The sequence below is a fragment of the Cavia porcellus genome, unplaced genomic scaffold (assembly GCF_034190915.1).
Source record: "Cavia porcellus strain 051 isolate PalLab524CR breed Dunkin Hartley unplaced genomic scaffold, mCavPor4.1 scaffold_23, whole genome shotgun sequence".
Lineage (NCBI taxonomy): Eukaryota > Metazoa > Chordata > Mammalia > Rodentia > Caviidae > Cavia > Cavia porcellus.
Window position 1 is genome coordinate 55,562,899 of NW_026947506.1, and position 24,065 is coordinate 55,586,963.

Genomic DNA, 24,065 nt, shown 5'->3' on the forward strand with positions numbered 1-24,065 from the left:
GCCATGGGTGGCACGGCCACTGGGATGCCTTACTTCTCACTCAGTGGTGTCAGTCCTCTGGGCAGGGACCTTTCCAACTCTGCATAGCTTTGCATTTCCTGTGTCATCTATCACAACTAAGTGGAAAACATGCATAGAAATCATGCATACTCAGGAAGGAGAGGGTGACACTAGAGACCTCTGTGCAGACTGTGGACTTAACGTTGTGTTTCGTGAGCTGAGTGGGGAACAATGGGTTTAACTATTAACTATAATTCTTTGTGTGTCTATGTTTGGGGTGAGGATGCACAGTGATTTCTAGAGAGGGGGAGGGGGAGGGGAGGGGGAGGGGGAGGGGAGGGGGAGGGGGAGGAAAGTCCTAACTCAGCGGAACTCCAATGCAGGCACAGCTAGTATGCCTCAGTGTAAATATTTTATCTAACCAAGGTGAATACTGCCAGCTGGCCTGTACTGTGTACTTCCACCATTAAATCTGGACTGCTCAGGGCCGAGTGGCTGAGAACAGCTAACACTGGGTTTGCCAGCTCAGCTTGGGAGCTAAGGAGTGCTGCATGTGTGTGTATCAAATTAAAGGATGAGTCAGGGCTGAGCAGCTGGGCAACAGAGAATAACAGCAGGTTAAGACGTTCCCTCGACTCTGAGCCTCTTCTTCAGGCTGTCCTTGTCACCAGTGAACTCCTCAGTCTCTACTGATCCAGGATACAGGGTCTCACTAACTTGTTAAATTGCTCAGGCTGGGCCCATAGTTGGAACCCTCCTGCCTCAGCCTGCCAGAGGGCTAGGATTATAGACAAATGTCATCATGGCCAACTTCTGTTTTAATTTCCTTTATTGGTAAAATATGTATTCCATCAATTCAGAGTAGGAGAGAAAATTAGAACTGAATCAGCACTTTGAATCAGTACTCTGCCTGCATTCAAGCTTTTTTTTTTCTCCTTTTGGTACCAGGGATCGAACTCACAACCTCGAGCTTACCAGGCAAGCACTCAAACTGCTGAGCTAAATCACCAACCCCATACTTCCTTTCTAAAAGAAAATCAAGTGGTGTTTTTTTTCCTTCAGAGAGACTATGATGCAGTTGTCCGAGTTCAGAGTGCAATGCCCACAGGACCACTTGCTTGGCTAATTTATGAAGTAAAACCCAGGGCTTGGACTGGCCACATTCTCAGAGCAGGGCCTCAGGGGCCTGTCCCCCCACCCCTGCTCCTAGACCCCCCAGCCCTTGCCTGCAGCCCCCAGGAGCTAGGCAGAAGTCCTTCTTTGAGGGTTGGGTGGTGGAGAGTCACTGCCAGCACCCTGCCAGGGCCTTTCCACAAAGCCTGCTTCTGACCCCTTCCTCACCCTCCTTCCAGCCTGTTGACCTTGGATTTCCCCACAGTGTCTAAACAAAACCAAATGGAAACTGCATTCCTGATGGAAATCCTAGGCAGAAACAGACGGAAAACAAGATGTTTCAGCCAGGTAGAGGAGAAAGCACAGAGATGCCGCCTTTTTCCTCTTCCTCTGGGACCCCCTCCTCACCTTCTCCACTCACCTTGCTGTCGGGTGTTGCCTTAGCTGTCTCCCTTGTCACCCCCTGGTTCATCCAGGGTTCCTAGGGGCAGCCAGTGGCTAAGGAAGGAAGCTGCTCCACGTAATTTTGTAATTTCGTTAGTGAACCGACCCTGGGTTTGTTTGGATTTCTATTGCGGTAAGATGCTAACGTTATCTAAGCCACTTCTGGTTAGAATTTCTGAAACCTCTGAATCTTTGTAAGGATGGAACGAGGAAAACATTCTATATTTTGAGATAGGCTGCAGCATGCCAGGGTGGCTAAAAAACAAGGTCCCAGGGGGACTTCTTAGGGCAACACTACCTGAGGTGCAGTTCCTGGACTTGCAGATCCAGAGTGACCTGGGAGTCTTTGAGAAAGCTTTGCCTCATAAGGACCAAATCAGGCTCTCTGGAGCTGGGCCTGGGCCTGGGACTCTGACCAGGCCTGTTTCCTTTCCTGTCAACAATGTGAGAATCATATAAGGAATGTGTTAGAGGCACTGTGGATAGTGTGTGTATGGCTATTTGAAATAGTTCTAGAATGACTTCTCTTAAGGAATTACAGGTGATGGGTCAAAGAATGTACCAAAGAGTAGCTAGATTTCAAAAAGGTAGAGTGTTTCTGTGATCAAGATACTGTATGTTATATACACGTTTCAGAAGTAATGTAATTATTGTATGTAGCAAGTATACCCTAATAAAAAAATTAAGGTAGAGCCAGTGATTTAGCTCAGCGACCTAAGTGCTTGCCTGGCAAGCACAAGGTATTGAGTTCAATCACCAGTACCAAAAATAATAAATAAAAATTTAAAAATTAAATATTTAATATTAAATTAAGTATTTTGGTTTTTTTTAAAGTAGTATTTTTTAAAAATGTTAAAAATCATAGGATGATTATCATAAAGCTAGGTTGCCCTAGCCTTTTGCTTATCTCAGAGGTTTTGTTTTGTGTGTATGTTGTTTGTTTGTTTGGCGTTTTGGGTTTGATTGTATTCTCGTTTTTGTGGAATTGAGGATTGAAGCTAGTGTCTTTGTACATCCCCAACTCCTTTTTTCATTTTTTGAGACAAGGTCTTTTAAATTGTTTAATATCCTTGGTCAGGCTCAACCTTGTGATCCCCCCACCTCAGCCTTCTAGAGGGCTGAGATTATAGACATATGCCACCATGCCCATAGACCTGAAATAATTTTTTAAGAAACTAAATATGGGGCTGGGGATTTAGCTCAGCGGCATAAGCGCCTGCCTTGCAAGCAGGCAGTCGTGAGTTCGATCCCTGGTACCAATAAAAAAGAAAAAGACAAAAAATAAAAAATAAATAAAAAGAAACTAAATACACCAAAATGTAAAATTGGAGAAAAAACAAAAAACAATTAAAGACCCTGATCCCTAAGAGGGCTCCCGAGATGACCTAACCCCAGACGGGGATCACCCAGCACAGCACCGACCCGGGAGCTTTTTGGGAAGAGCCCGTCGGCATCTCAGCGGCCGAGGGGGCCCTGGTGCCCGGGGAGGGCCTCTCACCGCCGGGAGTCGCTGTTATTATTACATTCTGCCGTTCCTGTTTGGAGCTTCCTTTTTCAGATTCGTGCGCGAGTCAGCGAGGAAGCCCCGGAAACCCAGGCTGCAGGTGCCCTGGTTGCTGCCAGGCGCTGTCACTGCGTGGGTGACCTGTGTCCTCCAGCGCATCCTCCGGCGAAAGCTGCCAGGGCGTCTAACCTAGAGTCACCCTCGGAGCACCGCCGAGGCCACGCCCAACCTGCCCGAGAGAGGCACGCCTGCCAGACGGCCAATCGGAGCAGGGCAGGACAGCAGCTCCCGCTTTCAGTGGCCACTCTGGCTGCAGCAGAACACGCGGCCTCTGGCTGGCGGAGCTTCCTGTCAATCAGGGCGGAGCCAACGAGGCCTCGACCAATAGCAGAAGGTGGCCGGGTCAGGCTGGCGGCACAGCGGCGGTAGACGCGCGGGTCCGCGCTGAGGGAGCCACCGCCCTCCGGCTGCGCGCTGGCTCTCGGCCCCTCTCTCCCTCCCGCCCGCTGCCGGCCGAAGCCGCGCCCACCGCCCAGAGCCAGAGGGATGGTGGTAGTCACGGGGCGGGAGCCAGACAGCCGTCGCCAGGACGGTGCCATGTCTAGCTCCGACGCCGAGGATGACTTTCTGGAACCAGCCACCCCGACAGCCACGCAGGCGGGGGACGCGCTGCCGCTGCTGCCCCAGCAGGTACCCGGATGCGGGAGGGGGGCGGGGTCCTCAGCTTCTGCTGCTCCGGGCACCTGGTGTGCCCCAGTCTGCCCGTCGGGTGCGTGCTAACCGCAGGGCGGGCTCACCACCACAGTGCGTCCCCACCGGCAGCCAACGACCCAGACCCCCAGTAGAGGAGAGACCGAAAGGAGGCCTTGTCTGGGGATTCGGCTTCGGGGCGTTAGCCTAGCATGCACCCAGTCCTGGGTTCCATCCCCAATACAGTACTGAGAGAGTGTGTATATATGTATATCAAGGTAACTGTATAAATACATAAGTAAATATATGTAATTCTTACCTATCCAGATGATGGTAGTATATGTCAAAAGGAGACCTTCCCTAGGGTGTAGCCCTGTGATAGGCATTAGCCAGTCAGGCTCAAGGCATCCAGGGTCCAGTCTCCAGTATTGCAAAAGAAAAAAAAAAAAAAAAATAACAAAAGGAGGCGTGGATTGCCCAAACCCCACTTTCCGATGGTGACAAGGAACAGGCTCACTAATGATACGACAACCCATGGCTTTCCACTAGCCAGCTGCGATGCACGGTATCTTCCTTAGTGTGTGACACCATCTTATTAATACCTGAAATGACCCTCAGGAGAAAAGAGGACAGACAGTGGACGCTTCAGTCGGAGGAGACAAGGAGGCGCATGTGACACGGAGAAGAGATAGAGCCCCAGTGGTGGCAGGCAGTGCCAGGCTCTGAGTTAGACGCCCCAAACTCCCAGCATCAAGGGAGGCTTGTGAAAATAAGCAAAATTTCCCAGTTCTGCAGTTGGTAAAAACAGCCAATAGAGACACAGTGGTGCTATTTTTTTGTGCCTTGTCATTGGGCAAAAGATGTGGTTTGAGGAAAAAAGGGACAAGCTTCGTAGGCTGTAGGCCAGGCCTCTCCTTTGAGCTAAAACTCTGTCCTCACTTTTATTCCTTTCTGCTTCAATCTTCTCATTCTCTAACACGGAGCCAACATGTGGACTGGTGTGAAATCTCCTTGGAAAGGTTGGAAGAGCTCCAGAAGTGTGGAAATGTTATTATTCCAAAACAGCTTTTGAGTCCTTGGTGTCTAGGGAATGAGTTTAGATGTCCCGTAGAAAAAGCAGCAGCTTTTCTCACTCTATCCCGGTCAGCTCCTGGTGCAAGGGTGACCGTTCACACACACGGGGATCAGACTCCTGTCTGTTTCATTCATTCATTCTGGGCATGTTAGTCTTTACTGTGAGTTGGGCCATGGCTGAATTTCATTACTATATTTGTAGCCTGCTTTATTTTACAAGGAAAATTGGGAATGGGCTGTCTGTATAAATACAAACAGACTTTCCCTGGAGCTAGAGAGATGTTAACATTGAAAGATTGCACTGGAGCGAAAAAATGAGTGGACCTGGAGGAAGTAAGAACTGAACTGGTTTCCTTTTTTTCTTTTTTTTTTTTTTTTTGGTGTGGGCGGAAGTGAACTCATGACCTCCTGCTTGCCAGGGCAGGCACTTAAGCTGCTAAGCTAAACCCCTGGCCCTTGGACTTGTTTCTCTAAGATACAGTTGCTGTAAACCAGGAGAGAAAGACATTAAAAAAAGAAAAAGCCTGAGCGATGCAAGGGGCACCTGGAGCTTCCTGGCGCAAATCTTCAGCGTTGTTTTCCCATCCTCTCCAGCCTTTGCCCACATAACCTTAGCCAATCTTCTCACTGTGCTGATCAAGTGGGAGAGGGACAGGTGAGGGGCAGCCAGTGATGATTGGAGGCCCACAGGCCACCTCGCCTGATGTTCCCTTCCCTTGGGAAGCGGGGGGAGCAAGATGGGCTGGCAGGAGACAGATCACCAGTGCAGCATGTGGGGTGCTGTACAGAGGGGAGTGTGGTATATGTGAGATCCAGGAGGAGTTGGGGTGCACTTCAGGTAGGGAGAGGACAGTGGAGTCAACTCATCATGAAGATGGGACCTTGAGTAGAAGATTCTCCAACCGTTGGGTGCTGCTTGGCCAGATAAGGCCTTGTTGTGACTCAAAAGGGCCCTGCAGCTGGATCAGCATATCTCTTGCCACCTGCACTGCCACACAGGGCAGTGTCATCTGCCACACGGATGGAACAAGAGTAAGAGCATTTTGGGCAAAGGCAAGTGTGGACAAGGACTGGGCCAAGTTTGGGAAGTGGATTAGGATGGGGAGGTCTGACCCGAGAGCTGCCAGGGAGAAGAGCAGCGGTGGCCATGGATGAGTACGGGGAGGAGGGAGAAGCAGAAAGCGGTCATGGCTCTTCAGCCCTGCTCCCACACCTGCCTCCAGCCTGAGCAGCTCCTGGTTCCCGTCCAGTTTCCCGAGGTTGTACCGCTCAACATCGGAGGTGCTCACTTCACCACCCGCCTGTCCACGCTGCGGCGGTACGAGGACACTATGCTGGCAGCGATGTTCAGTGGGCGACATTACATCCCCACCGATGCCGAGGGCCGCTACTTCATTGACCGGGACGGCACACACTTCGGGTATGTTGCTTTCTTGCGCTCAGTATCACTCTGTGTCCTGATCGTGGCCAGTGAGTAGCCCAGGGTTGGGTCTGAGACTTCAGTGTCATCCATACCTGTGGTAGCAAGAACAGAACATGATGAAATTCAATAAATTTACTTTAGTAACATGCAGTTGTAGTGCTGAAATTTCCATCCGGTGCAAGCCGGGAGCTGGGAAGAAGCCATATACTCGCAGCAGAGCAGGAGTGATTACCCTAGAGGTAGGGGAGTCTGAAAGGACTTCCTGGAGAAGACCTTCTGACACCATGCAGAGAGGAGCAGGCAACCTCGTGTGCAGCAGTGATGCCCACAGAACAAATAGCCCGGTGTGGTGGCACACACCTGGGAGGCTGAGGCAGGAGGATCCCAATTCAGTCCTCCCTCTGCAACTTACTCCCTGTCTCAAAAATAACAAAACATGAAAAGGCTGGCATTGTAATTCAGTGATAGAAGGCTCTGGAGTTTGTCCCCAGTGCTGCAAAAACAAATAATAAATAAAACCAAAAGAAAGGTGAAGGAAAGGCTGACAGAGGGTTGCTATCCCTTAATTTTGACAAGAAAAGTCTTTACAGAGCAATATAAAGAACTTTCTATTCCTACAATAATTTAGGCACTAAAACATAAAAGTACAACCTCAAAAAAAACAGCCTTTAGTAGTAAGAGACTCCTGACAACTTTATACATAAAATAGGTTAAAGACTTTAGGTCTGTTTCCCTCTTTGTGACATGAGATAGCCTTACAGCTGCCCTGTGGGCCTCAGCGAGGATCTGGGTACTGGGAGGAGCCCTGGCCCTGGCCCTGGCCAGTGTGTTCCAGGCTCCTTCAGGCTGCCCTTGGCGCATGGAGCCAGCCCTGTTGCCCGAGCCAGCTGTCTGGAATGCAGGCGCCCTCTGCCTTCTTCTCTCCCTGCTGATCCCAAGCAGGATCGGGCACATGAGTGCAGGGTTGTTTTGTCCTCTGGCCAGATCATTTGCTTTGAAACTGCTGGCTTTCCCCAGTAGGCTGTTGCCTGCCTCACATGCTTGAGGACACAGTGTCAAATCACTGTGGAACCAAAAATGACTTTGTTTACAGCCTTTTTGTGGGCAGAAAGCACTGGCCCCAGCTGGCAGCTCCCATAGCACCCTGAGCAGGGCCTTGCCTCAGGGTTTTGTTTTTCAGAGCCCAGGAAGGTTTGCAGAAGGGCTCAGAATACTCATTTCAGAAGGTGCTGTGGGGTGAGGGAGCAGGGCTGGATGAGGACTAATGTGACAGGCTGGGTAAGGCTGTGGCTACAGTCAAGGCTGCCAGGCTCACTGGGCTGCTGGACTCCAGTAGTCAAGGCTTCAGCAGCAGCAGATTCAGTTGACGGGGAATCCAGGGCACTTGGAGCGGTGCGTTTGCCTCTGTCGCAGCTCATGTGCCCCAGCACCCACCCTGTGGGCCTCTGGGTGTGGTAGTCCCTGGTGGTCAGCACCCTCCACTTGTGTGGGGTGCCTCTGCTGAAGACTGGGCCTCTGAGCCCTGATCTCAGAGTCCACAGTGTCTGGATCTGAGCTTTGTGGGTCTCCATTATCCTGAGGAAGTAAGAGAGCACCCACCCTTTGGTGTCATTAGGAGGATCCATGGACTAATGCATGTGCAGTGGCTGATACAGGTTACTACTCAGGGCCAGCTGGGAGTGCGTTAGGGCTACTGACTAATTGTGGAGTAAAAGCTTGATTGTAGGATTTAGTCACTGGTGGGGAATCTGATTACTTTTAGCAATGACTAGACAATCAGAACCAGAACCGAACTTTCATTTGAAGAACACATGCAGTGTGATTAAAAAAAATAGAGTGAATATACAAAAATTTGAATTCAGTACAATGAGACATGTTGCTGTAATCCCCCAGCAAACACACTCATTTTGCTGTTGGTGCTACTTTCTAAAGCTGGTCTGGATGTCTTCTTTTGTGTCTAAGTTGTACTGCTGTGGCTGCCTCCATACCCAGAATTGATTCAGAACAGCCACCTTTGGGAGGAACCAGAGTCACTTGGTGCCAGGCCCACAAATAAGGAGGGTGAGGAAGGATCATCGTGTTTTTATTCGGTGGAAACTGCAGTTGACCAGCACAGTGTGGTCAGAATGTGCAGTGAATGTTTAAAAATTTCTAACAGTAAGAGACACATTGAAGGGGCTGGGGATTTAGCTCAGCGGCATACGCACCTGCCTTGCAAGCAGGCAGTTTTGAGTTCGATCCCTGGTACTGATAAAAATGAAAAAGACAAAAAAAAAACCCCAAAAAAACAACAACAACAAAAAACCAAAACTGAAGGAAAAAAAAAAGTTAAAGAAAGAGACACATTCAAATACTGAAATACTCCTCCTGTCTTTGGATCCTTAATCCCTCTTGGCAGTGTGTCTTTTATCATAATAAGTTTTTAATTTAAACATGAGCTTAAACATGAGCTTTGTATGTGATTCCATCAGGCTGGGAGCTGGGTAGTTCAGGCGTAAGAATTAGACATTTTGTCTTCTCCACATTAGTACAGAGTAATACTAAGAGTGAGAATGTGGAATGGCTAGAATTATTGTACAGTATTGGTGGGAATGCGAAATAATGCAACTGCTTTGTTAAGCATGCATTTCTTCTGGGACTGAATGAATTCTATTCCTGACATCTCCCTGAGAATGGGTGCTTGGATCCACCAAAGGTCTTCACAAAAATGTTTGTCACAGTTTTAGCCATAGTAGCCAAAAGACAGAAGCAATCCAAATGTCCGTTGAGAGAATGGGTAAATATAATACATATACTCCTTGACATACTGCCTATATGATAAATAAATAGTAAACAGAAGCAAGCTTCTTGCACATTGAGAGAAAGAGCCAGGTACAAAATAATATAGTTATGATTCTATGAATTTGAAAAAAATGCAGAAAGCCGGGTGTGGTGGCGCACTCCTAAAATCCCAGCACTTGGGAGGCTGAGGCAGGAGAATTGTTTGCAAGTTCGAGACCAGCCTGGGCTCCAAAGTGAGCCCAAGGCCAGCTTAAACTGCAGAGTGAGACCCTGTCTCAAAAAGAAAAAAAGAAAAAAATTGCAGAACTATCTTTGTCCCTGGAAGACAACAGTGATTGCCTCTGTAGAGGCTGGCTAGAAGGGGCCTCAGGAGAGCTCAAGGAGTTGGAAATGTTTTCTGTCTTGCTCTGGGTGGTGGCGTGACTGAGTATATTCCTGCTTTTGACAGTAACTGAACTGTGTAATTAAGGTTTGTACATTTCAGCTGGGGACATAGCTCAATGGTTGAACACTTGCCTAACATACAAAGGACCCTGGATTTAATCCCCAGCACAAGAAAAAGCGAAAAAAGTCTTGGCATGGTGGCATACACTGGTAACCCCAACATCCTGGAAGGCTGAAGCAAGAGAGTAGCAAGCTTGACATGGTCTAGGTGATTTAGTGACACCTTGTTTCCAAAAAAATGAGAAATGGGGGATTGGAGATATGCCTCATTGTGAAGGTGTTCAGTTCAATCCCTGGCACCACTGGGGCCAAAAAATAAAAATAAAAATAAAAAAATATTTGCAGATTTATTGAATAGCAATTATATTTTATAATTCATGGCTTTTTATTTTTTAGACTCGTACTTGGGATTGAACCAGGGCCTTCACACTGAACTACATCCCTATCTTTTTTTCATTTTATTGTTTGTTTTGGTTTGGTTGTTTGAGACATGTAGTTCAGGCTGTCCTTGAAGTCACTGTGTAGCCCAGGCTGGCCTCGAACTCCAGGCAGTCCTCCCACCTCAGCCTCCTGAGTGCTGGGATTGCAGGTGTGTACCACCACGCCCAGTATCATTTTAAACTTTTAGTCAGGGTCTTGCTAAATTGCCCTGGCTGGGCTTGAACTTTTGATCTTCATGCTTCAGCCTCCCAGAATGCTAGGATTACAGGTGTGTGCCACCACACCCAGATAATTATAACTTTTTAAACTTTTTAAATAATAGCTTCTGATTTTAAAACTATGTATATTAAGGAGTTAGATGCCATATCTTTCCATTATAGTTATGTGTACCTAATAATACCTAATATACTTAAACTGATACTGACAGTAGCAACTAATAACTCTCACTGAGGGCTTACTTTGTGCCAGAAGCTTTCTGAGCACTTTTCATACATTCACTTAGTTCCCTCCTAATACTATAGGGAGTTTATCAGTTCTAGTTTTGCAGTGAGAGACCAGGTTCCCTTAGCTGGCAGTCAGGCCCAGATGCTGTGTTCTGAGCCTTTGTGGCACCTTCCCAGGTCCCTGAGCCTCTTCTCCTCCCACAGAGACGTGCTGAACTTCCTGCGCTCGGGGGATCTGCCGCCCCGGGAGCGGGTACGAGCGGTGCACAAGGAGGCTCAGTACTATGCTATTGGGCCCCTGCTGGAGCAGCTGGAGAACATGCAGCCACTGAAGGGCGAGAAGGTGCGCCAGGCATTCCTGGGACTCATGCCCTATTACAAAGGTGAGCGCTGCGACCCTGATGGACAGCGGGGTGGGGAGAAGGTACTGAGTGCTGTGTTGGTGCCGGGGTCTCCACTGGAGCAGAGGATCCTGGCATCCTTCATGCCCCTGAGCTGATGGGAGAGGCTGGCCATGCCCTGCAGGTACACTGGGAAGGCTCCAGTTAGGGCGGGCCTGCCTTGCTGTTGGGTTTCAAAAGGACAGTCCTTACCTGCTATGGAGGAAGACGAATGGTCCAGGAGTCCCTATCAAGTCTGTCTCTTCCCCTGCAGCCTCTGTCCCTAGCTCCCAAGGTGGCCCCCCACTACCCTCCCAGGCCACCATCACTGACATGCTGTGTCCACCCTGTAGACCACCTGGAGCGGATTGTAGAGATCGCGAGGCTGCGTGCAGTCCAGCGGAAGGCCCGCTTTGCCAAGCTCAAGGTCTGCGTTTTCAAAGAAGAGATGCCCATCACCCCCTACGAGTGTCCCCTCCTCAACTCCCTGCGCTTTGAACGGAGTGAGAGTGATGGGCAGCTCTTTGAGCACCACTGTGAGGTGGATGTGTCTTTTGGGCCCTGGGAAGCCGTGGCGGACGTTTATGACCTGTTGCACTGCCTGGTCACGGACCTCTCAGCCCAGGGCCTCACTGTGGACCACCAGTGCATCGGGGTGTGTGACAAGCACCTCGTCAACCACTACTACTGCAAGCGCCCTATCTATGAGTTCAAGATCACATGGTGGTGAGTAGCCCTCTTGGCAGAGTGTCCTGACAGGGAAGGTGTCCTGCTTCCGTGCAGCTCTGGGATGAGATCCCCGAAGGGGCTTCGAGTCTTGAGGCGCAGCTCTGAGGGGACAGAGGTGCAGCTCCGTTCTCCCTGGCTGGACCTTAGAGTCAGTCTCTGGGCTGGTGGCCTTCAGGGACTCAGTCTGCTCTCACCTGGCCTCTCCTCAAGGTATGGTAGTCCTCGATTAAGGCTATCAAGATCTAGTAAGAGTGTCACCAGAAGTCCAGAGAAGTTCTGTCACCTTCTGGACCTCAAAGGAGAGATCTGCACACATAGAAGCATGTTAGTGAGGTAGCACGGCCCCTGTCCCTGCCCCCTCATGGCATCCACCTGTGCTCAGCGAGTCAGAGTGGACATGGCCACAGTGGAGGATGAGCCTGAGTAGCCACCCTGCAGCCCCCAACTGAAGAAAGGTGGGTTCTGTTCCTGGGCATCCCTCATCCCCGGAAAACAGTGCCCGACCTTGTCTTCTACAGAAGAAGTCCTCCCACGCCTTTTAGAACTCTGACCGTAGTTGCCGAAGCCGTGTACCAGGTTGGCCTTAGAAAACCACAGTGCTTATGGCCCTGCCCTGGGGCTTCGGGCAGGGTCAGCTCTCACGGGCTGAGAAGGCAGAGGTTCCTTCCAGAGATTCCCCAGTTCCAGCAGGCACAACGCCACGGCCCTCTGTTACTCTGAAGTCACGTCATTGTTAGAGGCTCAGAACTCCTTGTCGGCTGCCATGTCGCATGATGGGATCCAATGTCGGGTGAATCTTTCAGAGGGACTCTCTTCTTCGCATTCTGTCATTCTGTCCTGCCAGTGTCCTGTTTCTGTCCTGAGGAAGTAAAGGAAGAGCCAGGAGACAGCAGTGAGCCTCCGTTGCGTTTTACCTCCCGCATTTCAGAAACACACCCAGAACCATCTCTCCCACTGCATTTCCTTCTTGCTCTACTGCAGCCTGGACTGCTGGTCAGGGTGTGGACAAACTGCCCCGCATCCCGGTCAGAACGTAACTTTTCCACACCACACCACACCACACCACACCGAGAGGTGGCTCTGTTACTGTGGGCACACGGACTGTCGCTGGGTGGTTCTAAAGGGCGCATTTGGATCTGTAGGGACTTGGAGAGCCAGGTGCAGTGGCACAGCCAGTTCTCCCAGCCAAGGGAAGCCGACTCGGGGGACCACGTGAGCTGCAAGTTCAAGGCCAATTCTGGCAACATGGGGAGAGTGACAACAGCGTCCCTGACTTCAGTGTGACAGAGCAGGTAGGTGGGGCCAGGGGAGCTGAGCAAGGTGCATCCTCCGGTGGGAGAAAGGCCAGCACCCTGGGACCACTCCACCTTGGGGCTGGAGGGCAGCGGGCTCCCGGCCCCTATGGAGTTTGGTCCGTTCCCCTGTGCTGGAACAGAGGTGGGGACTGAGGTCCAAGAGAAAAGGCCATTGTCTGCCTCCTATCTGTGTGCCCTCCCTGTTCTCCGTGTTCCTGCTCGGCACTGTTTTCAGTGGCAGGACTCTCGCTCTGGGTTTCCCTCTTCTGTGTTTAATTGTGCCGCATTCCTCCTTTGCTCTTCGTATCCTAACATTTGCGTGTGTTAGAGCTGATCATGTACTGGATCCTCTTGTCAAAAGTGTGTGTTTTTATAGAGAACACCCCTCCTTTTTAACCTATGCTTCCTCTACTTTTCTGTGGCAACAAGAACTTTCCTTTATATTGAAAAATATATTTATTACAAGCCTTTCATTGACTAGTGTGACACAAATACGAAGTAACACATGCTGTTCTAGGGATTTGTCACCCCTCCCCATTTACTCTCTAACCCCCTCTCCCCTCCTCAAGCCCTTCCTGCATAGAGTAACACAATTCAGTGGCCTTCTGAATTGTGTTATGAAAAGCCTGCAGGCTGAAATGTGCTGTTGGATGAGGTAGTTTGTGATGGCTTCCAAATAAATTGGTCATCTTTTTGGGAGTCCGAGTGATCCCTTTCCAGCCCTAAGCAGCCGGGCCTGAGAATGAGAAGGACTGGGCCTGAAGCAGATCTCCTGTGGGCAGGGGTCTCCCAGACTGAAGCGATGGTGCCTTCGTGGCATTCTTGTGCATTATGTCAATGCATAGCTCCCTGTTTGACAAGAGACTAGAGTCATCGTGCTTTGAGATGGGCCCATTGTCAGCAAGTCGAACCCATGCACCCATCTTGGAGCCCCCTCGAGTTTGGCTCGGGGTGCATGTTCCCACTGGTGTGATGCTCACTGTCTGGGAAGGTGACAGCCTGAGAACCACATTGATATGTGTTACATCCTGGGGTCCTGGGATTCTTCCAGTAGCTTTCTAAATGGAAGGAAAATGTCTTCATCACTGTTAGCTGACCGAGGCTACCCAGGCCTTCCAGGCGCTTCCTGTCCATCCTTCCTGAGGCTCAGGATGCTCTGGGCTGTGCAGACTCATGCCTTGGGCTCGTGCCTCAGGCTCTTGCTGTCCTGAGCTGGCAGATCAGAAAGCAGACATTTGCAGTAAGCAGAGAGACAGGCACATCTGTGGGTGGTCCAGGCCCGTCTGTGATCCAGGGGGTTAACACAAATAGCAACAACAAAACCCCTCCCTGGAGCATTTGGATCCCAGGAAGAATTTAAGGCATGGCGCCTGCATGCTTCTCATCCATACTCTAATATAAATGATTATGCTTTTGGGGGTACTGTTTTGGAGGCTCTTGGAGGAAGGTAGTGCCTGTCTCCTGGTGCTGAAGAGGGGTGCTTCCCTTGGAGTGTTGGAAACTGGGGTGGTAAAGACTGTTTTTGGAACCCTGGAAGAAACACACAATGTGTGGAGTGTGGACAGGTGGGGTGAAGACTAAGCCGAGAACTGGGTCCCAGAGCAGCAAGTTCCTGGGTCCATCGTCTTCTTGGACAGTGCGGGGTTGTGTGCATGGCAGAACACTTCCTGTGTGTGTTCACATGTGCATCTGCAAGCGCCTCTGTGCCCTCAAGGGATGTTAAAGTCCAGAATGAGGACCTGGGTGCTGCGCCTTTCTTTTTTAGACTTGTTCTCACTCCCCCTACCTCCTCGCACCCTCCAGCAAGATGTCATGTCATGTCCACCCTGCATGTGGTGTGTTTGGGGCTGCCACTCTTGAGTAAGACCCGCTCTGTCCTGTGGCCAGCACTGGATTTGTGTCTTGACTTGAGGTTGGGGGCAGGGCCTAGAAGGTAGCACTCTCTCCCGGTCACCCTGGTAGGATACACAACTCTGTCCTCCTCTGGAGAAGAGACTATAGCTGAACAGTCCCAGCAGGTGGTTCTGAGAGCAGCCCCTCCTGTCTGACCACATCTTTGTCAAAGGGAGAATCAGTGCTTTAAGCACATGGGAGCCTGATGGTTAAGGCCAGGACATTCTTGAGGAAAGTGGACACCATCGCTCTTCCTGTGAGAGCAGTTTGATGCCTTCATGGTCATCAGCGCCCTGCCAAGCTGCCCGGGGTGCCTCCCTGGCTGAGCCCGCACAGGTGAGTTCTGCGCACGGGCCACTCCTCTGCCCTCCTATTGCTTTCCTTGAGTCTCTGGGAGTCTGACTTTAAATAAAAGTACTTTGTTGTTCTTGCCAAATATTTCCCAGACCTAATTTCTGAGCACAGCCACCTGGTAGTAACAATACACTGTAAAATCTTCCAGGTTGGAAACATGCACACAGCAGCATCCTTTCCCCACAGTATAGTCAGCAGAGTCACCTTCAAACCCACAGCCCTGCTCAGAAATCTTCACAGTGTTCAGAGGAGAGTCTGCCTTTCTTGGCAGTTCAGCGTCCCGTCTGTGAGGCTGAAGGCTTTACTCTGCCTAGCCTGTAGAGATTTGTAAAGCAGATGTTTCAAGAAGGAAAATTAAAACAATTTCCCTAAGCTGGGCACAGTGGTGTGTGTCTGTTGTCTTAGCTATTCAGGAGGCTGAGGCAGGAGGATCACAAACAAAAGCAAACCAAACCTTCCTTGGACAAGGACGCTTTAAGTAACCCTGAATGTTAAAGAGACACAGTCCCCAATTTATAGGCCTGTGAGGGACACCTGCTGCTGGTGGACAGTGGCCCCAGCCAGGTGAGCAGTGGCTCCTGTGGGCCAGCGCAGCCTGCACTTGGAGCTCAGAGTCATTCACAGCCCTGCAGCCCGACAGCTTAGCTGCAGCTGTGCAGGTCTGTGCCTGACCTCGGGGGGACACCCCGTGAGGCTGTGCCCTGAGATCTCAAGAAAATGGAAGGGAGAGCTGAGTTGCTGGGTGTCTTGAACTTCGTGGCTTTGGATTCCAGATCTTTATGCTGCTTGTGCAACCCTTCATCTTTGTGAAGATAACCTCTTAGCTGGCTCTATTTTTGGTGTGCTGAACTTGTAGCATGTTCCCACAGCATTTCTTTAACTTGCATCCCTCGTTCCTTACTCTTTAGCTTTTCCTACCATGCATAGTAGTTTAATTCCTCTACATTTTATTTTAATTTATTTTTTGGATTTTTTTTTGAGACAGGGTCTCACTATGCAGTTCATTTCAGCCTGGCCTTGAACTCATGATGATTGTCCTGCCTCAGCCTCCTGACTGCTGGGATTACAGGCATGTGCCACTATTGCTGGCTTAATTTCTCGAATTGAAAAATGTGATATAAACTTTATTTCTAACATAACTCCTAAACAAAGAACATATATGAAGAATATAAATGGATGCTGATGAAGGCAGTTCTTATTCTGAGCAAGTGTGATGATGTAGGTTTTTGCTTCCTGCTGCCATCATCTGTATTCCCATCTTAGCGATGCTTTTAGGTTCCTCATTTCTTCCTTACATGAATACTTCCTTCTAAAATTGAAATACAAGAGAAAACAAATAGGATTACTGCAAGAGTCATATACCTGGGTTATCTAGTAGATTCAGTTGCCAGAATTATACTTCTGTTTCCAAAATGCTACCCTTACGTGCATGCACGAATACACACACACACACATATACATGCACACAGAGCAGCATTAGGAGCAGAGCAGCTCACCAGGCCGGCTGAGGAACGCCATGAGCTGGAGGTCTTGGGAATGCACCCTGTCTCAGTCAGTTTTCTGTCATTGTCACAAATACTGGAGGTAAATGACATACGAAGAGAAAAGGGTTGTGGTGAGTGCTCAGAGCATGGGGGCTTCAGTTTGGTTTGGTTTTGAGGTGGGGCCTGCAGTGTTACCAGGCTAGCTTCAAACCCCTGGGCTCTAGCTGTTGCTTCAGCCCCCCAAGTAGCTGGGGTAATGGGACAGGCCCATGCACCCACCCAGGCAATACGGCCTTTAGTTCACGGGCCTTTGGGGAACACCTGAAATCCAAGGTGTAAGACGCCTCCAGCCACCTGCCACCAACTGGAAATGGGACCTCTGTGCACAGGAGAAAATCCAAGCAGCTGTGGGGAAGACAGAGCCATCTGGAAGTGGGAACTCGGCCTACCTTAAACGTATGGAGGCTCCTAGAGAATTCGCCTAACATAACAGAGTGCTGTGGTTTTTCAGTCATGTGGTCTTGCCAGGTGACCTTGCCCCAGCGTATCTTTGGAATAAGGGGATCCATATGTAATCATTACTACAACCAAGAAACGGAATCCCAGAGTACCCCCAAACCCAGAGCTTGACCCCCATTAAGAAGTTCAGAGCTGAGCTGAAGTGAGGGAGGCAGGAACAGATTTAAGTCCCCAGAATGTGCAGCAGCCTCCACAGATGCCTTCGTACTGAGTTTCCCAGCATTGCATCAAGGTCACCTGCGGTACTCACCTGACTGCCCAGGGTCAGTGGGTGTCGCTTGCTTCCCGCTGTGTCACCTCCACTTCTCCTTGTTCCTAATTGTCCCAGCTGCCATTTAAAGGTTGCCACTTCTGCCCTTGCTATGGCATGTGCCACCCAGCCGTGGAGTGATCCAGTGCCCGGGGCTGCTTACTCAGGCAGGTCAGTCTCTGCTCTGCTGTCCCTGGCTTTCCAAAGAGATAACCTGTCTGGCCTGCTTAGATTTGGCGGGCTTTTACGGGCCCTCTCCACATCTGTAGCCAAGGTGCCTGCAGAATCTGTACCCACTGAGGTGAGTCCTCTAGGGTCACGTAAGTGTGATCCACTGTGGCAGCAGCAGAATGGTGCTTGTGCCAGCTTTGCCCTCCTCCACCCTGGGAAAGGAGCATGCCAGTGCCAGGTTTACAAAGAGCCTCATCTTTTTTAGTTTACTGGGGAATGAACCCAGTGCCTTTGCACTAGGATATAGTCACAGCCCTTCTTATTTTATTTTGAGGTAGTTACTATGTTGCCCATATTGGGCTTAAATTTGAAATCCTCCTTCATCAGCTTCCTAGAATGCTGGGATTTCAGGTGTGTACCTTCTGTCTGGGCTTGTAGAGCTTCTTAAAAGCACAGCCTTTCCGGATGACGCTAACTACATTGCTGCTAGCTAACATGAGGGTAGCACTGTTCACTTGGCACTCCCCTTGGGTCAGGGTGGGGTGTGACTGCAACCTCCAGGGTATATTCCATTTGCTTATTTATTTATCTTTTTGAGACAGGTTTTCACCATGCAGTTCAGGCCAGCCTTGAACTCACTTTGTAGCCCAGACTGTCCTCAAACTCATTGATCTTCCTACCTCAGCCTCCTGAGTGCTTGGGAGGCAGGGGTGCACCACCATGCCTGGCTGAGTTTAATTTCATTCTTAAAGTGCAGCTCTATTTGGAAATCGATGTTGGTACAGAGAGGCAGAGCAATGAGACTCCTTTCTGCAAACTGTCTCACCACTCCTGCAGGCTGCACCATCAGCCAGAGGGTTTCATCGTGACATTTTGAGTGACTGTTGTGCCATTCCCTGGTGAGGTGGCACTTTGACTCTATGGTGGCAGCACCTCTGGGGCAACCTGGGAATTGGATCCATAGTCTAACTCCCGGACTGTCCACCCAACGCACGTATCTGACATGGGCAAGAATGTGGTGGTCCTGGCATAGGGTTCCAGATAACCTGCATGTGGCCCTGGAGTTTTGGTGTTTCTAAGCAATATCGTTCATTTGCTTGAGTGTTTCCACACAGTAACTTGAATCATCTTTATCTTTAATCATTTTATCATTTTATCTTTATCTTTAATCATTTTATCTTTTTAGGAAATGAGTTTGCTCATTTCTTTTTTCTTTTTTTTTTTCTTTTTCTTTTTCATTTTTATCAGTACCAAGGATCGAATTCACAACTGCCTGCTTGCAAGGCAGGCGCTTATGCCGCTGAGCTAAATCCCCAGCCCTTTGTTTGCTCATTTCTTAGCTAAGGGCCCAGCATTCTGGTAGCTGGAAACTCTTGTCTTTTATCTTCTCTGAAGACACGCTTCAGCACCTTAGCAGGATCACAGAGAGGCAAACACGGCACCTCTCCCTTGCTTCTACATCTCCATGATACTGGTACAACATCCCTTGTATGACAGAGTGTCATCAGCTTCGAAGGAGGTGTAGAGTCACCATCCAAGAGAACCTGTTGGTCCCCCACAGTCTGCAGTAACCAAGGAGAACCTGGGAGCTCAGTCCCTATGCTATCAGGGAACCAAGCAGTTCAGACACTTTGCCTTCAAAAGATGCTGTTATGCAGTACCATGAGAGCCTGGCAAGGAAACTCTGGCTCCAAGTGTATCTGAAACTGCGCTAGCACGGATGGGTGCCCACTGCACACAGGGCCAGCCAAAGCTCCCACACTGGACCCCAGAGGGCTCTGCAAACTGGTGTCCAAGAATGTAAGCTGACCTCGGAACTCCTGCTACCCCATGTGTCTTTGCATTTTATCCATCCCAAATAGGAAATGACAGACTTCATGAGACCTTATCTGTCTGATGTTCCAATCTACGTCATCTCTGGGCAATCTTTCCTATATTTCTATTACTTATATGCAGAGGAAAGGAACCACACAGTAATTTGAATGATTTATAACTTTAAAAGGATTGCTAGCTACGTTACAAGTGTGATGAAGGATTGGCTCAGATAACTATACAGAACATGGGAATAGCGCAGAAGGAGCAGCCAGTACTCCTAGAGTTGGAATAGCGGGCCTGAAGAAGAACCTTCACCCCTCATAGAATGGCGGAGTTGTTACTGGGGTGCTCGTTTGGGTGTCCCCTCGAACACCCAAAAAGCTGGGGAAAGCTGCTGGCCTCTGTGCTGTTGACAAGCACTGCAGACACTGGCTGCCAAGTGAACTGTACACCCCAGAACCCGTAACGACAGTGCCCTCCTCCACCAGTGTGTCTCTGATGCCCTCTACTGACAAAGCTGGATATCATCTTACTGGCAGCAACAACCATAAAAACAACAGTGAACTATGGAAGGGTCTGGTCCTTGCTGAGCAGGGAATGCAAGGAGAGTTTGGAGCTAAGCAGCGACAGCTGATGCCTGGCACGACTGTGTGCTGGTTAATCGCAAATTTATATTCCTGTCTAGCCCTTTCCCCTCGGCCTTGAATTACATACCCATCACCTGTAGAACTTTGCTACTTGAATTAGATTAGTCATTTCAGACTTAGGACATCCCAAAGGAAGTCAGCTTCCCCTCCCTCCCTGTCTTAGTCACATCCTCATTGCTGTAATACAACACTCGACACCTGCATCTTCAAGGAGAGGTTTATTGTGATTCACCATTTCAGTAATAGTTGGCCGGCTCTAAGGTAGAAGTGGTATAATGGGTCATATGTATACTGCATATGTCACTTTTGTTTTTTTGAGACAGGGACTCGCTATATAGTTCAGGCTGGCCTTGAACTCATAGGAAATTCTCTTGCCTCTTGTCTCCCGAGTGCTGGGATTACAGCTACCTGCCACCACCCCTGTCTAATATACATTTTCTTTATGAATGTGGTTCTTTACCTGCTAAAAGGACTGGCCCATTACTAGTACTGCTTGGGTTATAGTTTTCCATTGATCTTAGACATGATTGATACTAACAGACACAGTTTCTTGTATCCCAAGCAGGCTCTTCCTTGCCTCCACTGTGAAGTAGCTGTGGTTTCTCCTGGATAGGCTCAGTCATTCCAGCTGCTATTGACAGGGTTTGCAAGGAGAACAAGACAATACAGGGCACATAATTTACAGAATTATTTTAAAATAGTCACTCAAAGAGTCAAACATGAAAAGTGCAGGAAATGTTTCATTCCCTAAGGCCCCCCCTAAAAAAAGTCTACCTGAGGGCCTGGGTCCCATGGCAACGTCCTGCATCGGTCCAGCTGAAGACCTAGAGCCCACAGCAATATCTCAAGTCTGTATCATGTATCTGCGCTGGGAAGGCCCAAAGGTCGGTGGTGGAAGCTAGAAAGTCTGTGCCAGTGGGATGAAGGATCTGTGCCAGGAGAGTTCTGCACTGGAGCCAGGAAGTGATGCTCAAAGTTAAGGACCACAGCTCCCTCTAAAATTACCACAGCCATCCTCAGTGACAACGAGGTCCCAAGCTCCTCCAATGATGAGAACAGCCTAGTTCATAGCAGGAAGCCAGTGTGATAAGCTGCTTCTGGAGAATGAGAAGCACACATCTTCCCCTCCAGAGCAATGTAAGGACCAGGGCTCCCCCAGAGTAAAGCACAGCCACTCTCAGCAACAGCGAGGTCCCAAGCTGCTCCAACAGCCAAGACACAGCCAAGTTCATATGAAGAAAGAAGCTCAGCAAGCTCCCCCAGGAGAGCCAACGGCTGGAGGACAACCAACACCCCCACTTCATCCTATCCAGTTCTCTTTATTCTTGGCCGCAGTCCTCAGGTAGGCTCAGCACTGTGCTGATTCAGGTCAGCTGGGTACTAGGTTGACCCCCAGTTGTCAATCCACCATACTAGCCAACACAGTAACCCCCCTACTTGTTGATTCTGAGGAACAGGGAGCCCAGAGCAGCAGTCTTAATTTACAGGTCAGTGGAATCATTATTGCGTTTCATGGTGAAAGCATTCCTCCCTTTGGAACTGAGACCTCCAAGCAGGTGCCTAAGGTCAAGAACCAAAACTTCCAGTGAGTCGTTAGTGGTAATTGTGAGCAAAGCCACCCCCATTTCCATCCTCTTGATTCCTAGACCTGTGAACCCTGGTCATGGAAGAAATAGCTCAGTGTCACACACCTACATGTGCACATATGGTCAAAGTCTAGGACTTTCATGAGTTTGCTAGATTTTGTTTTTTTCTTTGACACAGGTCTCACTAAGTCACCAAATTGCTCTGCCTCAGCTGCCCAGAACACTGGAATTACAGGTGTGCAGCTCCGTACCCATTCTCATGACTGAAGAGATAATGGCAGGACAGCTCCGATGGCAGAGGCATGCTCAGTTAACTCACTGCGTTGGCCGCTGGTCTGCAAGGAGAACTGAGGATGCAGACTGTGGCCTGGCCAGAGCTTTGTACACAGAGCTGTCGTCTGGAGGGGAGCTCAGGGTTGTCATCTGCACTTGAAGCGTGTGGACATGGGCTTTTCACTGAGTGGGCAGGGAACTCCTCCCCACTTCCTAGGGTCAGAGGTCAGGTTGTGGTGAGGAAAAGGCAGGGCAGCAGGGCTTGCTGTGGGGACTCATGGATGTGCAACGTGCTGTCCTATCCCTGTGTAGCGCTTTGACTTCTTTGTGCTTTGGATTTTGAGATAAGGTCTCACTGAGCTGCTAAATTGCCCAGGCTGGGCTCAAATTTATGATCCTTCTGCCTCAGTCTCCCAGAGTGCTGGGATTGGAGGTATACACTACCACACCCAGCTCTCCCTGACTTTTTTTTGGTACAGGCAATCAAACTTAGGATTTCGTGCTTGCCAGGTAGATGTTGTACTGCTGAGCTATATTCCTGGTCCTCTCCCTGACTTTTTAATTTAAATCAGATGATGTGATTCCTAAACCACTTCCCACTTGAGAACCTTATAATCTGATAAGTCTTTAGCTCTGCTTTAACTATATATTTGATCAATTAAAGTGAATTAAACTGCTTGGAAATGATATTGGTTCTGTATCATTAGAAATTCTCAGAATTTACATTTCCCAAGGTCACCTGCCTTTATCTACTGTGGCAGGTATGGATTTTCCAGTTCTAGATTACACTGCCTTTGGCAAAAGTAGACAAGAGTGGGCCAGAGATTTAGCTCAGCCATGTAAGCACCTTCCTGGCAAGCACAAAGTTGTGAGTTCGATCCCCAGTATTAAAAAAAAAAAAACAGACAAGAGATAGGTGGGTATGGTAGTGTATGCTTGGGATTCCAGCTCCTTGGGGGCTGAAGCAGCAGGATCATGAATTTGAGGCTACTGGGATATTTATTTTTCAATTTCATTTTTTTTTCAAAGAGAAACTAAAGCAAAATTTCAAAACATGTCAGTTGGGGGAACAGAGATTACGTACACTGCACATTGTCATCCCCAAATCATTCACCCCTAGCACAAGACACCTGCATTCAGCTGTTCGAACAATACCAGCACTACTGTTTCTCTTCAGTGGACTCAGATCAATCAGTAATATAACTATCTTAACTGTTTTATATACATTGTCTCAGTTACTGCCTCTCATTGTTGAGACAAATACTTGACACCCAAAATAAAGGAAGGAAAGGTTTATTTCTTACAGTTTTCAGAGGTTTCAGTCCATACTCACTTGGCTCCAAGGCAGGGTGGTGTGGCTGAGGGAGAGCCATTTATGGTGGCTTCAAGCAGCAAGAGCAAAAGAGGAAAAGCATGCCTCCTTGCCACCCTTACCTTGTATGCCAGCTCCACCCTGGGTGGGTGCAGCACTTATTGCCAATCCCAGTGCTAGACAACAAACCAAGCACAAATGCTAGATTCAACCGCCTCCATATTTCACCTCACATTAGTGAGACAATATGATGTTTACATGTTTGTGTCTGATTTATTATGTATATAGTCTCAATTTGTATCCATTTACCTAGAAAAGTCTCTAATGTACCCTTCTTTCAGGCTGAGTAGTATTCCATTGTATAAAAATACCACATCTTTTTTATCCATTCCTCTGTGGATGGGTATGTAAGTTATTTCTAAGATTTAGCTATTACAAATTGTGCTGCTATAAACTTGGGTGCACATATAATTACTGTGGTATGATGTTTTAAAATTTTTTTGGAAGATACCCAGAAGAGGAATAGCTGGGTTGAATGGAACCTCTGTAAACCAGGAAATTTATTAAGGCCTTTCCAGAGGGAGAAAGAGAGGGAGGGGAAGGGGGAGAATAGAGGAGAGATGGAAAGGGAGAGACAGAGAGACTAAGAGAGCTAGAGGGAGCGGGGAAGGACACTTTCTGAAAGCTAGGAAAGTCCCAAGAAGGATTCACAGCAATCCCAGTGCACTCACTGTGGCCAGAGAAAAGGCAGAATTTACCTGCCTGTTCTCAGAGACCAGATACTGGGCCATCAATCACTAAACTGTATGAACTATTAATGTAGGAAGGGAGAAGCTAGGTAAACTGTAAAACACATCCTTGACTAGTTTTACAAGTGTCCATTCTTTCCCAGTCCTACAGAGATCACCAGAGATCAACTGGTAGAAATTAGTTATGGCTATGAGTTTAGCACAGACCCTTAGCTGTGCATGGCCCCCAGAAAAATTACGTTGTTTTACTT

At 48.9% G+C, this 24,065-nt stretch overlaps 1 protein-coding gene across 5 annotated transcripts in view; it reads left to right on the forward strand.

Moving 5' to 3' along the window:
- Positions 1–3,459: 3,459 nt before the first annotated feature.
- The window catches only part of LOC100733670 (BTB/POZ domain-containing protein KCTD7), a 96,441-nt gene continuing 75,835 nt past the window's right edge, over positions 3,460–24,065 (forward strand). The window contains exons 1-4 of one of the 5 annotated variants that reach the window (XM_063234463.1): positions 3,460–3,751; positions 6,076–6,245; positions 10,562–10,740; positions 11,091–13,460. In XM_063234463.1, the coding sequence (XP_063090533.1) occupies positions 3,608–3,751; positions 6,076–6,245; positions 10,562–10,740; positions 11,091–11,467 (870 nt within the window). In that variant the 5' untranslated portion in view covers positions 3,460–3,607 and the 3' untranslated portion in view covers positions 11,468–13,460. Of the gene's footprint in view, positions 3,752–6,048; positions 6,246–10,561; positions 10,741–11,090; positions 13,461–24,065 lie in introns of those variants that run through there. The other 4 variants (XM_063234459.1, XM_063234461.1, XM_063234460.1 and 1 more) reach the window with 4 other exon arrangements.